Source organism: Adiantum capillus-veneris, chromosome 6 (genome assembly GCF_014529385.1).
Source record: "Adiantum capillus-veneris isolate H3 chromosome 6, ASM1452938v2, whole genome shotgun sequence".
NCBI classification, from domain to species: Eukaryota; Viridiplantae; Streptophyta; class Polypodiopsida; order Polypodiales; family Pteridaceae; genus Adiantum; species Adiantum capillus-veneris.
In genome coordinates, this window is record NC_140936.1 from 21,112,709 (window position 1) to 21,125,139 (window position 12,431).

Here is a 12,431-nt window from a genome sequence, read left to right on the forward strand (position 1 = left end):
AATGTATGCTATGCGATCCTAAAATCTTGAAATACACGGTATACTTCGATATTTTTGTGTATTAGCTTTGATTCGAGAAGACTAACGAACCACAATTCTTCCCCCTTCTAAAAAAGGATCAAATTTTTTTGAAGCAATAAGTACACCCAATAGTTTTGTTTTTCGATTTGATTGTGGGACACTAGATTTACATTATTATTAAAACCACTAAAATGAAGTGGGGTTGTGTTCTTACATAGAGGGGGCCTCCACGAGAGGGAGTTATTTGTAGGATTAGATTGACAAGATTTGATGTGACAAGCTAAACTCACACACACATGAAAAAGGGAGGGGGTAGCATGCCCATTTCTAACTACACCGAAGGAGGAAGGAGTAATCCATAACAACTAGTGTGGCTGACCGCCTTCGCCCCCCCCCCCCCCCCCCCCCCTCCCCTCCCCCGCCCCTCTCTCTCTCTTTCTCTCGTGTGGGCACTCGGTCCACTGACTCTCTCTCTCTCGTGGGAACTTGGTCCATTGTCCCACTGGAGGAGCAAGGCACATAAGCCGGATGAAAGAGCGCATGCCATGTGGCAAGCAAGGAAGGGGGGAGGGGGGCTCCCCGCCTTCGCCCCCCCCCCGCCCCTCTCTCTCTCTTTCTCTCGTGTGGGCACTCGGTCCACTGACTCTCTCTCTCTCGTGGGAACTTGGTCCATTGTCCCACTGGAGGAGCAAGGCACATAAGCCGGATGAAAGAGCGTATGCCATGTGGCAAGCAAGGAAGGGGGGGGGGGGGGGGGGAGCCCTCCCTTTTATAATAGTATAGACACCCCCCCCCCCCCCCCCCCCCCCCCTTCCCTTCAAAACCATAATTCAAGAATCCATCCATGAGTTTTTTTTTTTTTTTTTGGCAAAACTCATAAAACTGAATCGTATCATATCAAATATAACCAAAAAATTTACAAGACCCACCATGCTCACAAGCCGAGCCAGGGCACCACAAGAGGATACCATACAACCACTTCCATACAAGTTACCATCAACAACATGCTTGGCCGAACAAGGGAGCCCATCCCCTAAAAAAAAGACAACCTCAACGCCGAAAGAAAGGGGCATGCAGTCCCCATCATTGAGAGGCCATGCTATGGATGCCACCATTGATGAAGACTCTACCACAGACACCATAGTGTCCAAAGCCTGGGACCATATGACCGACAAGCAGAGCAGCAAATCCCACTAGAACCATTGAGTTTAAGCATGCAAGAAGGCCCAATATGACCAGCAAGTTGCAGACGAACCAGGCAAGAAGCCCTAGCCGAACAAAAGCTGGTCATAGGCTTACTTGTGCAAGGATGTGTTATGAGCACCCTTCGTGAAGGAAAGGCTATTGTGTGATTTGCGCCATGCTTGTTCGTGCAGGGTAAATCTCAAAGAAAGGCCGGGGGAAGGGTTGCTTTTTTCACCCTTGGAACTTGGCTTGTGATGCTCGGGGGATTCAGAAATAGCTCATTGCTTTTGCACAATTGTTCTCGTGAGCACGATCCCGATGGCAGAAGCATTGATGATGGTTTTGACCGCAATAAACTATTTAGTGGAAGGTGGACCTTATCTTAAATTAACATGAGAAGAACAAGGGCCTATGTCAAAGTGGTGTGGGTGTCCACCTATACACACTCACAATTTGACTTTAGAACCGATGGGATGGGTGGGCCGTGGCTCGTGGCATGACATGGGCGGCCACTACGACAAAAAGTCGACTACCTCTCTCCTCTCTCTAGGCCTATCACACACACATACGCCACACAGTGACGCGTCCTCTTCTTCTGCCTTGAGGTTCCTTCTAGCGGCACAAATTGTGAATATATATAGCTGGGCAGCGATCTTCAGGATCCGGCATCTCCAATTTTCAACTACATTCTCTATCAATATCGCCCATCTTTCTCTCTCTACCGACTCATCAATCAACAGCACACACACCACTTTCCTCGTACATATCAATAGAGTGCTCATCACTGCTGACTGTTGGGTGCTCTTCTTGTCTCCGCGATCTGCTCCCCCTTTTCCTAGAGAACTCGCCTCTGCAAAAGTCAAGGGGCGGAGAGAGAGAGAGGAGAACTCTCTCTCTCTCTCTCTCTCTAGCAATGGCGAACCAGGCAAAGTGCTCTAAAGTCCACCTTTAGTTAAGTGGAGTGCGTGCAGTGCATGCAAATTGCCGTCGTTGACTTTGGGATACTCTTCACTCTTGGCATCTCATCACAGCCTTGAAAGCTTCCCCACTTCCCAAACACACACACTCTCTCTCTCTCTCTCTCTCTCTCTCTCTACAAGGCCATCCCTCCTGCATCAGTGCAGGTGAAGGAATTCCATGCAGCCCCCCTTCCCCTCTGACTCATCAATCTCAACCAGCAGGACGGAGTTCTTCATGAGATCCGCACACCTGGATCTCACAACGGATCGACGCCAATCGCTGTCTCTCTCTTGACCAGAGCATCTCTAGCTATGTGCAATGGGCAGCGGTCTCTCTCGCTCGATGGTGGGCTGCTTCATGCCCTTGCCTGTGCAGCAGAATACAAAGCAACACTCAAATGCTCTGTTCTCGAACCCAAGTGATGAAGGGCTAGGCCATTCCTTCTGCTACATACGCCCTTCCGTGGAGTCCCCCTTACACATAGCGCATTCAAAAACCGTCTCTGAGGCAGTCTCCGAGGACGGCCATAGCTTTTATGGCTCCCATGCTCCGGATCAGAGCCATGGTGAGCATCTAGAGCTCTCGAAAATATATCCAGAAACCACTTTCAAAGCAATCTCGGGTGCGTCAGTCAGTGCCAATACCTCAACTCCTTGCACAATCGTCTGGCATGAGCAAATTCAGGCATTTACGACCATCCCAGATGACAAAGCAGCGGCTTTCGAATGCACGCCCTCCTTTACATCCCTTCCTCTTCAACCTATTCCGAAAGGTATCAACTCAAACCCTTCAATATTCTCAGGCCCTATTTCGCTTCCACTTGACAAGGCGCTACTCTCGGGTGCTTTCGACAGAGGCATCCCTTCTGGGCTCTTGGAAAGAGGGTTTCTATCAGGGCCTTTGGAAAGAAGCTGCTTGTTGGGCCCCATGGATTTGAGCTTGGATCCATCGCACTTCTCTGCTCCTCTTCCTGGGTCATATGTGAATTACATTGGTCATAAGAGAAGGGTGGCCGGCTTGATCGATGTTGTGCGCAAGCCTGTGCAAAGGGTATGGAGTGGAGCAGCTAGCAGGATGAAGTCTGCACATTTTAATGCAGATGAAGGAGGGGCAAAGATGTTCAATGATCTAACATTTAAAGTGTCGGAGACACTCCAAGAGGATGAAAGTAGGAACTTGCAATGGGCGCATGGTAAAGCAGGTGAAGACAGAATGCACGTTGTACTGTCTGATAAAAACGGATGGCTCTTTGTTGGGATATATGATGGTTTCAATGGTCCCGACGCCCCGGATTTCTTGATGAGGAATTTATATGCAAGTGTGTACAAAGAACTACAGGGATTGCTGTGGGATGTAGAGGAAAACATTTGTTCTGAAACTGTGAAGTCCTCTGCAAATAAGGATAATACAAATGAACAGGTTAAGGGTGCAGTTGCAAATGGTTTTCATGAAAGTGCGAATGGGCAACGCAAAGCCGGCAAAATTTCCACTCCAAAGAAGACCCCTTTTTGGGCAAAGCGGGGTGCTAAACCTCGACGTGGAATGTCATTTCCAAGCTCTCATTATCTTAGGGATAAGGAGAACTATATAACATTTGCTGATAGCTATAGCTCACTTCATGGGGAATCTGCAAACCATGGAAGTAAGACGTTTAAACTAACGGCAGTCGATCATTCTGCGGTGCTCGAAGCTCTAGTGTGTGCTTTAGAGGCAACAGAGAAGGCTTACCTTGATATGGCAGATCAAGCATTGAATGAGAATCCTGAACTTGCATTGATGGGCTCATGCATCTTGGTCATGCTCATGAAAGATGAAGATGTTTACATAATGAATGTAGGCGACAGTCGAGCCATCCTTGGACAGCATCGCAAGCATGTTAGCCACCATAAACGGCGATTTTCTCAAGAGGATCTGCAACTTTACAACAATGGAGACTGCAAAGAGAATAATGGAGCACGAGACTCCATGATGCGCATGGATCTAGAGCGCATTATAGAGGAGAGTCCTTTGATAGAGCAGGAGGCATTTGGAGCTCCATGTTTAAGTAGCACGTCTCCGACAACAACTAACCTGTTGTTAAGTGCACTACAGCTTTCCAAAGATCACTGTACAAGTGTCGAAGAGGTAAGCTCTGCTATGTTATGCTAACCCTATTCGTGACCGTGTCAACTCTCAGCCAATTTTTACATGACTTTTGGACAGCCATAACCAGTTTTTGAGAAAGTAGTATTTTCTTTAAAAGTTGGGAGAAGTTAATTGGAGTCAAATAATTAAATAATGCGATGTTGATGTTCGTGGGGGTCACTCACAAATATGTAAGTATAGCAGGTGAATTCAACAGGAGGAGTTATTTAGCCCCTTTTAGCCATGTTGCCATAGATGATAGAGGAGAGGGGAGACCTGTGTGCCATTTTATGTGATTGGAAGCTATTTAATACTTCTCTGTTGATCTCAGGAAGTTCAAAGAATCAAAGCCGAGCACTCGGATAGTGACCTCTTAGTCAACGATCGGGTGAAGGGTACTTTGAAAGTGACTCGTGCCTTTGGAGCTGGATTTCTTAAGAAGGTCAGTCTGATGATAGCTCTTAATTAAGTGAGGAGTCTTTACAAAGGAGCACCTAACATGCTTGTTTGGACATTGCAGCCTCAATGGAACAGTGCTATTTTGGAAATGTTCCGCATAAACTATGTTGGATCAGCTCCATACATAAGCTGTTCACCTGCGTTACGTCATCATCGACTGAGCAAGAATGACCACTTCTTGATTTTATCATCCGATGGACTAAATCAATATTTGAGTAATCAGGAGGCGGTCTCACATGTGGAGTGGTTCATGGAAATGTTTCCTGAAGGTGATCCTGCCCAGCACTTGGTTGAGGAACTTCTTTTCCGGGCTGCCAAGAAAGCTGGTAAGCATCTCTGGCTCTGTTACCTCTTCGGAGTACACCATTCTTTGGGAAATGCATCAGTTGGTGGGTCAAATTTTCTCTCTCAGACACTATATTGCACCCTTCCTTTCCTGTCTACATAAGAGATGCATAGTGTCAATGAATGCTTTCCAAGAAACATACATGCATATTTGGAGTGTAACCATTCACGAGAAGACTTATAAATTTTCTCGTGTAGGAAATCGGAGTCTTTTTCAGTGTTTTCATACAATGCATAACATCATAAGCTTCTGCTTGAGAGGCACCGCATACCTAGCTAGGTACGATTGGGGACAAGGGACCGCCGGGCCGGGGTCTTTTTCAGTGTTTTCATACAATGCATAACATCATAAGCTTCTGCTCGAGAGGCACCACATACCTAGCTAGGTACGATTGGGGGCAGGGGACCGCTGGCCCGGTGGTCCCCTGCCCCCAATCGTATCTAGCTAGGTATCCGGTGCCTCCCTCACAGAAGCTCATGATGTTGAGGTAATTCACAATGTGGGAATTATTGTGAGAATTTGTCCAAAACTTCTTGTGATTGGTTGCCTTCTGACCAAGAAGAGAACAGGGGCTATTCACTATTTTGAAAGGGTCTTCAAAATCATTTGGCTATTTTACAAAAGTCATTGTTAACAAATTAGCTCAAATTTACCAAAATTTTGGAAGATGGAATTTGCGAAAAATACACTACAAAGTGCAGAAGGTTTGGGAGGCAAATTTACACTTACAAATGCTTGAAGGGGTCTTATTGTTTACCCTGCTTCTAACTTTTATGTATATATTGAAACTATAAGTTTATCAGAGTAACCTTTTTGCTATTTTACCTCTTGGCAGGCATGGATTTTCATCAACTGCTAGATATCCCACAAGGAGAGAGGCGCAAGTACCATGACGATGTGTCAGTGATGGTGATCTCTCTACAAGGCAGGATATGGAGGTCTTATAGTTGATAGTATAAGTGCAGGGGGTTACTTTGTCGATGCAAGAATCGAGGAGACGAGCGCACAACCATGTTTGCACTTGGGAAGTGCTCTCTGCCCCCAGCATAAAGCAAAGCTTATTCATTACTACCACTATTATGTACACATCCTACACCTTCATACCCCCCTTTCATGTATAACCTGTAAGCCATTTTTTCCTGTTGCACATGTACCTTGCAATGTTGAGAGCCCGGCGCGAGCATATGCAGCCTGTACATGTGAGATTCATTTATTTGTTGGAATCTCTGTGCCTCCCCCTCCCTTTGGCTACAATATGAAGGAGTAGCAAAGCTTGCTTCCTGGTCCAGTCCTCCTTTCCAACAAAAGCTTCCTGACTTCGGAGAATCCAAAAAAAGGGTTAAAGAAGATGTCTTTGGTAGCCTAAAGGGAGCCTTTTGCCTTGAGCCCTTGCAGTCTTGCACGATGACCAAATATCAGGAATCTGGCCACTATTATTGTATGCTTTTGAGGTGCCCTTTTTGAAAGAAACAGAGAAAGTACTTTCCTTGTGAAACGCAAAAAAACAAAAAGAGTAATGCATATCAATATCAACATATTTCAAAGTAAGGGCAAGTTTACACTGCAATTCCCTTTTTGTCCCTCTTGGCGCGCCCATCCCAAACGCCATGGACACGGAAACTTACTATGGACTTGGGAAGATAAATCATCCTTTGAGAGGTTACACATCGCCATTTCCAAATGGGCACCCATTGAAAACACGAGTACCGTCGGCCGCCTTTGGCGGCCTTTGTCTCTCCTTCGCCCCCCCCTTTTGAGCTTTCTCTCTGTCCTTTTCGCTCCCTCACTTTTGGCTTATAGCCTTCATCTCGCAGAATGTGACACGTGTAAAGGGTCACTCCCTCTGCCATATTATGTTAGTAGATGGAAGCCCAATTGAAAATGGCGGGTGGAGCTTAAGTGATGGTTATTACACATTGCCATCTTTAAGAAATGAAAAAGAAAGGCGTTGATTGGTCCAAGAGAATTGGCGATGTCTACGCTTGGGCAACGATGAGACCCCCTTTGGCGTTGAGTTGGCTGCTAGCAAGGAAATGGTGTGCGAGAATGTTTGGTAGTGTGTATGCACAGGGGGGCGGCAGCACTACGATAGTGTGTAACCACCTTAGTACTCTTCCAAGTTACAAGATCCAAATTAATTTATTTGCATGTTGCTTTGTCAATTTTCATCTTTGAGCATTGTGAATGCACTTGGTTTTCATGGGCTATTTGATCTTGACCGAAGTAGATATAATATTTGGGCACATACACACATTTACAATCTTGATTGAACTAGAGATTAGCATATTGTCGAATTTGTAGTTTGTAGACATAATTGTAATTTTTGATTGTGGAAAAGGATAAGAGTTTTTTCATCATTGCAATTAATGAAATTTTCTCATAGTGATGTGTTGTATAACTATAAGCCCTCGGTGCCACACTTTTCTATTGCAAGGAGGATGAGGGTGCCTCATGTGATAATCCAAGCATTACTTCCAACATGTCTAGTGCTTTCTCAACACTCCTACCTTCATGCTTAGGTGGTGGTCACATGAGGTTCAATTATCGGTAACTCAGGCAGATAGTTGAGCCCGCAATGTGGTCACCAGGGGGTGTTTTGTAATACATTTAATGCGAACAGCTTTCAAAGGAATCAACATTCTCTCTCTATATCCTCTCTTCTCTACCTGCAAATATCTTCCATGTAGCTTTCGTTGACTACCACATGCAGGTAATCATTCATAACTGTGCTCGCACGTGATCGTGACCATAGTTATCATTCATTCAATGGGCAAGAGGCTTAGTAGCCTCGATTACTCAAATGCATAATTGAGCCCTCGCATGACCATAGCCTTAGTTTCACCATCTCACCATAGCCTTAGTTTCACCATCCACTATTCTTTCTTGATGCACATTGCACTTTCTTGATGCACATTGCAGAGGACAATACCACCTTTTTGGTATAATTATGTAAGAGCACATTTGTACGAGATTTGTACATAGAGTTTCAAAACACCTCCAAGCAGGCCTGAAAATTGCAGGGCACCCTTACCCATCCTAGGGAAGGGAAATTTTCAAGAGTGCCCATCCCATGGGAAGGGTTGTTTGGCATTTCGATCTTCAAAATGAAGGGCAAAATTTTCCATGCCCTTCGATCAAATCTTTACCAAAATCTAATTTTTTCTCATGTGTTTTTGAACGATTGTAACTTGTAAAGAAAATTCTAAAGTACAATGAGAAAGGGTGCACTTTTGAAACATTGCGTAGCAGTACTAAAAATCATTTTCTACAAGATACACAATGAGCAAGAGAAGTAGTAGATGTAAATGGAACATGCAAATACTTGGAACTTGAAATGTTCTGCAATGCAGCTGTAATGACGACATCATATATCTTGATTTTTGTTCGGATGTGCCCTTTGCTAGAATTGTAACCATGAAGAGCCTCCTCCCGAGTTACAAACCTTCCATTTTGAGCTCATGAAGTTATCGCTATCACTATTCTCTCTATGAAGCTAGGGTAGACATCTCTTCAAACTTCCAGCTTCCAAGTTCCCTCTAAGTCGTTCTCGTCCCCTAAGAATCACCAACGGCAAAAAATAAGATCCGTATAATAATATAGAAAAACATAAATTGTAGCATCCTAATCATTAGACATGGTGCCATCTTAAAAATGATGAAGTGATAAGTAGGGGTTCATATAAATAGGCTTTGGGAGCATGCCTAACAAACCACGAGGCTAGCACTATGTGAATCATGATTTGTGAAGGAGCCTTGAGGCTTGAAGGACCTTTGCAATCGTAGACTCTGGAGTCATTTGGACTCACAACCTAGAGGTTTCCCAAGGGACTCTCGAGGGGAGCTTGCAATTCATGGATAATGGGAGAGTGCTAATTTTTTTTGGAATCTGGAGCTTTAGTTGATCGTGAGTCTGAGCCCGTGTAAGAATCAATCAATATTTGAGAACAACTTTAAAAGATTTTGCATAGCAAATCAAATTGGGGAGCATCAAGAGTGCTTAATCTTTACTCTCTTCGTAATTTCCTTCAATAAGGCATTATTCAGCCATGCTTTAAGTTAATCTCTAGTGTACTTACCTTCTCTCTTTTTCCAACCCACTAGCCTTGATTACATGGTATCCCTCAAACCTCCTCATCTCAATTGGAACTTGGATATAGAAGCTCCGTGTCAGTAGTTGGTGGATGAGAGAGACGAGTGACGAGACCCGTCACTCAAGCCTGATGCCTTCATTAGAAAACTCGCGAGCGATTGAACATTCAACTCCCAAGTTCAAACTTCATAATTTGTTGTCTTTACAGTTTGCCCAACGCGTTAAAATTCCCTATATTAAAAAGTATACCTTAATTTTTTTAAAGGTGTATGGCAATGCATGCTTGAATAACCTTCAAAATCAGATTCTATACTCATTAGTGACTCTCAAAGTCCATAGAACAACCTCTAGGTACAAGTCCAAAAGTCACAATGTCAAGCATTGACATGATTAATCTCCGCAGGGCATTTTGAAAGGTTGCCCTTCCCTAGGAAGGCCTTGCAAAAATATGCCCTTCCTTGGGGCATGCCAAGCCGAACAACCTATCCTTCCTTAGGAAGGGCTATTATAAATTTGCCCGTCATGTGCAGGGCTAGCAGCAAAGGAAGGGCGGGAAGGGTTGCAATTTTCGGCCCTGCCTCCAAGACTATTCCTCAAGGAAGAAAAAGCAACACTATCACATTCACACAAACATTGTTTTTCTTTCTACAAGTGCCACTGCAAGGCATTTTATACTCCTAAACAAAAGTGCGCAAGCTTTTTGTAACATTTCACTTGCAATTCAAGGCAAAACTCTTGAAAGAAATGACCCTATTCATGAACTCTTGTTAAAACAAAATTGATTTTTAAATTGTAGCTGGGGTATAGGAGTGGGGGGAAGAGACGAGGTACTTCAAGAACTCCATCTTGCATTGATCCCTTCGCTCGCTAAAGTTTCAAAACCACCACAAAGCCCCTATTGGATAGAAACTCCGAGGACAGTGAATAATAAGGGTCTTAATCGGCTTGTTCACTTCTATGATGGAAACAATAAGAGCTAGAAAACCATTGACTTGTTGGCAACTAACATATTCATGTGGACCTTCAGGCTTAGTTTCCTTCCCTCTATGTGTTGGTATTACATCGTCCTCCGAGATTTTTGAGAGGAGTCTTAAACGACCACTGATTGCAACAGTGAGAGACTCTGTGGCTCGAGATCATGGTGCAATCCATTGGACTAAACTTTTACAGTGGCATATTTCCAACCTCAATGTTGAAACTAGAGGGCATTCACATGGAAGAATACCAAGGTTTAGGTTACTGCAAATGTATAGTTAAGAGTGTTGCATGATGCTTAATCATTTTAACACCTTTATATCCATCAGACTCATCATATTGAATGTGTAGACACATTGTGAAATGACCTTATCGAGCAAAAGAACATGTACACTCCAAAAAATGCAAGAGTGTTGACGATTAACAAGAATCTGCCTCATCTTTTTTGGGTCGAGCATGTCTATATGACTTGCTTCAGTCTGAATAGGACTCCCATTGTGTTGCAATGCATAGTAGGACACATGAAGATAAATTTAGTGGCAAAAAAAGTGGTGAATGGTCACATCTTACAGTTTTTGGATGTATTGCTTATGTGTGTCAAATGAGCTACGAACTAAGTTGGATTCAAAAGATGAAACATATGTGTTTATTAAATACTCCCTTGAGTAGAAAGGGTACAAATGCTACTACCCTATATTGCATCAAGTGAGGATTGGAAACAATCTTGTTTTTTATTAAACAAAAGATGGTACGCTCAAGTAAAGAAGGTATTTAAATTGAAATAGCTGTAGAGAATGCAGGTTTACAACCATAGGTTTTGTATAGGCGACAAGGTTCACTTACTGTACGTCATGCTCAAAACCCTTGGAATGATGAGTTGTGCAATAAAGTGAGCCCTTTTAGGAAAAGAAAAAAGTTCATGATGCCCCAAGGATACTAATTCGAGCATAGGGCACCATGATGGAGATTTGAGTGGCTTACAGCAAGCACTTGATGAGAAATTTAGATAGAATCCAATTGCAAGAAAGATGCAAGTTGAGAAAAGTAAGCCTTGCAATGATCTAGGATCATAGAGAGAAATCCTATGCAACATGATGTATTAAAGTTATGTTGCTCACCATTGTGCGTTGTGAACGGGATGGAAACACACACAATGCCTCTATAATCACCCCACACACCCTCTTGGGATGATACACACACACACACACACACACACACACACACACTATGGGTCACCACTCGGCTTACACAACCCACCTGGCCGAGACAGGGAACACACCAATGGAATGAGAGGAGAGAGACTATCCATTTTCCCACTCAACACAGACACACACACACACACACACACACACACAAAAACTCAGCTCAAAAGAGAAAGATTTTTTATGTTTAGATACAATTGAGCTTGGGCCAACACCAATGGGGCAAATAGCTCACACAATATGGATGAAATATGCCAGATGCAATCACAAATTTGAACAGAGGCTTCGCTCATCACAGGAGAAAATTACACAGACAAAACAATAGGAAAAAGTGAGGAATTTGGCAAAATGGATAGCTCCATTTCGTCTGGAGCGGTCAAAAACCCCAGTTTACAATATCAAAGTGCTCAAATCCGACCTCGGATGAGTAGTTTATGGCCAAAACAGACTCCAAAAATAGCAAAAATTGAGTTGCGGCTGTTCCTCCTCTTCTCTCCACGTTTTTTTTGGTCTTCTCTCAAGTTTTTCAGTGTCCACACTTCACTTTATCCCTTGGTAACCTTTGGCCTTTTGGTTGACCTGAAACGGACCCCGAAAAGGCGAAAAACTGGCCACGCAGTGCATTTTTGTCACCCTTCTACATCCATCCGTACACCTGCCACTCAACTTTTTCCAATAATGCATCTCGCAATCACATGAAGTGGCCCCCAAATATTGTTCTCATGATGACATTTTTGCATAATTATCACAAGAAAACACCCACGTTGTGTCCGTACTTATCCACATGCAAGTATTGACCCCATTTGACCTCTTGACGCCACTAAATGCCATCTGACGCACCTGCTTACCTCATGTCGTAGGTCCGTGGATAGATTTTTTGACAAGTTTTACGTGCTACCAAATCCTCATTATTATAATAAAAACACACTAGTACTGGTGATAATGAAAATCGATGTACTATGTACACGTTGTCCTACTTGTACACATGTGGGCCCCACGTAACCACCTGGCTCTGGAAAATGGACAATTCTTTATTTGATGCACCATGCATGGGTATGTACATATGCGCA

At 43.7% G+C, this 12,431-nt stretch overlaps 1 protein-coding gene across 1 annotated transcript; it reads left to right on the plus strand.

Annotated features, from left to right (window-relative positions):
• Positions 1-1,939: 1,939 nt before the first annotated feature.
• Positions 1,940-7,250, plus strand: LOC147455240 (putative protein phosphatase 2C 4). Its single transcript, XM_086514065.1, has 4 exons — positions 1,940-4,290; positions 4,622-4,732; positions 4,811-5,075; positions 5,931-7,250. The coding sequence occupies exons 1-4, from the start codon at positions 2,485-2,487 to the stop codon at positions 6,044-6,046; spliced, it is 2,298 nt and encodes a 765-aa protein (XP_086370191.1). The 5' UTR covers positions 1,940-2,484; the 3' UTR covers positions 6,047-7,250.
• Positions 7,251-12,431: the final 5,181 nt, after the last annotated feature.

Coding starts and splice junctions, on each gene's coding strand:
- LOC147455240 (XM_086514065.1), top strand. CDS start 2,485: ATGGGCAGCGGTCTCTCTCGCTCGATGGTGGGCTGCTTCATGCCCTTG. Junction 4,291..4,621: donor ACTGTACAAGTGTCGAAGAG/GTAAGCTCTGCT, acceptor TGTTGATCTCAG/GAAGTTCAAAGAATCAAAGC. Junction 5,076..5,930: donor CCGGGCTGCCAAGAAAGCTG/GTAAGCATCTCT, acceptor ACCTCTTGGCAG/GCATGGATTTTCATCAACTG.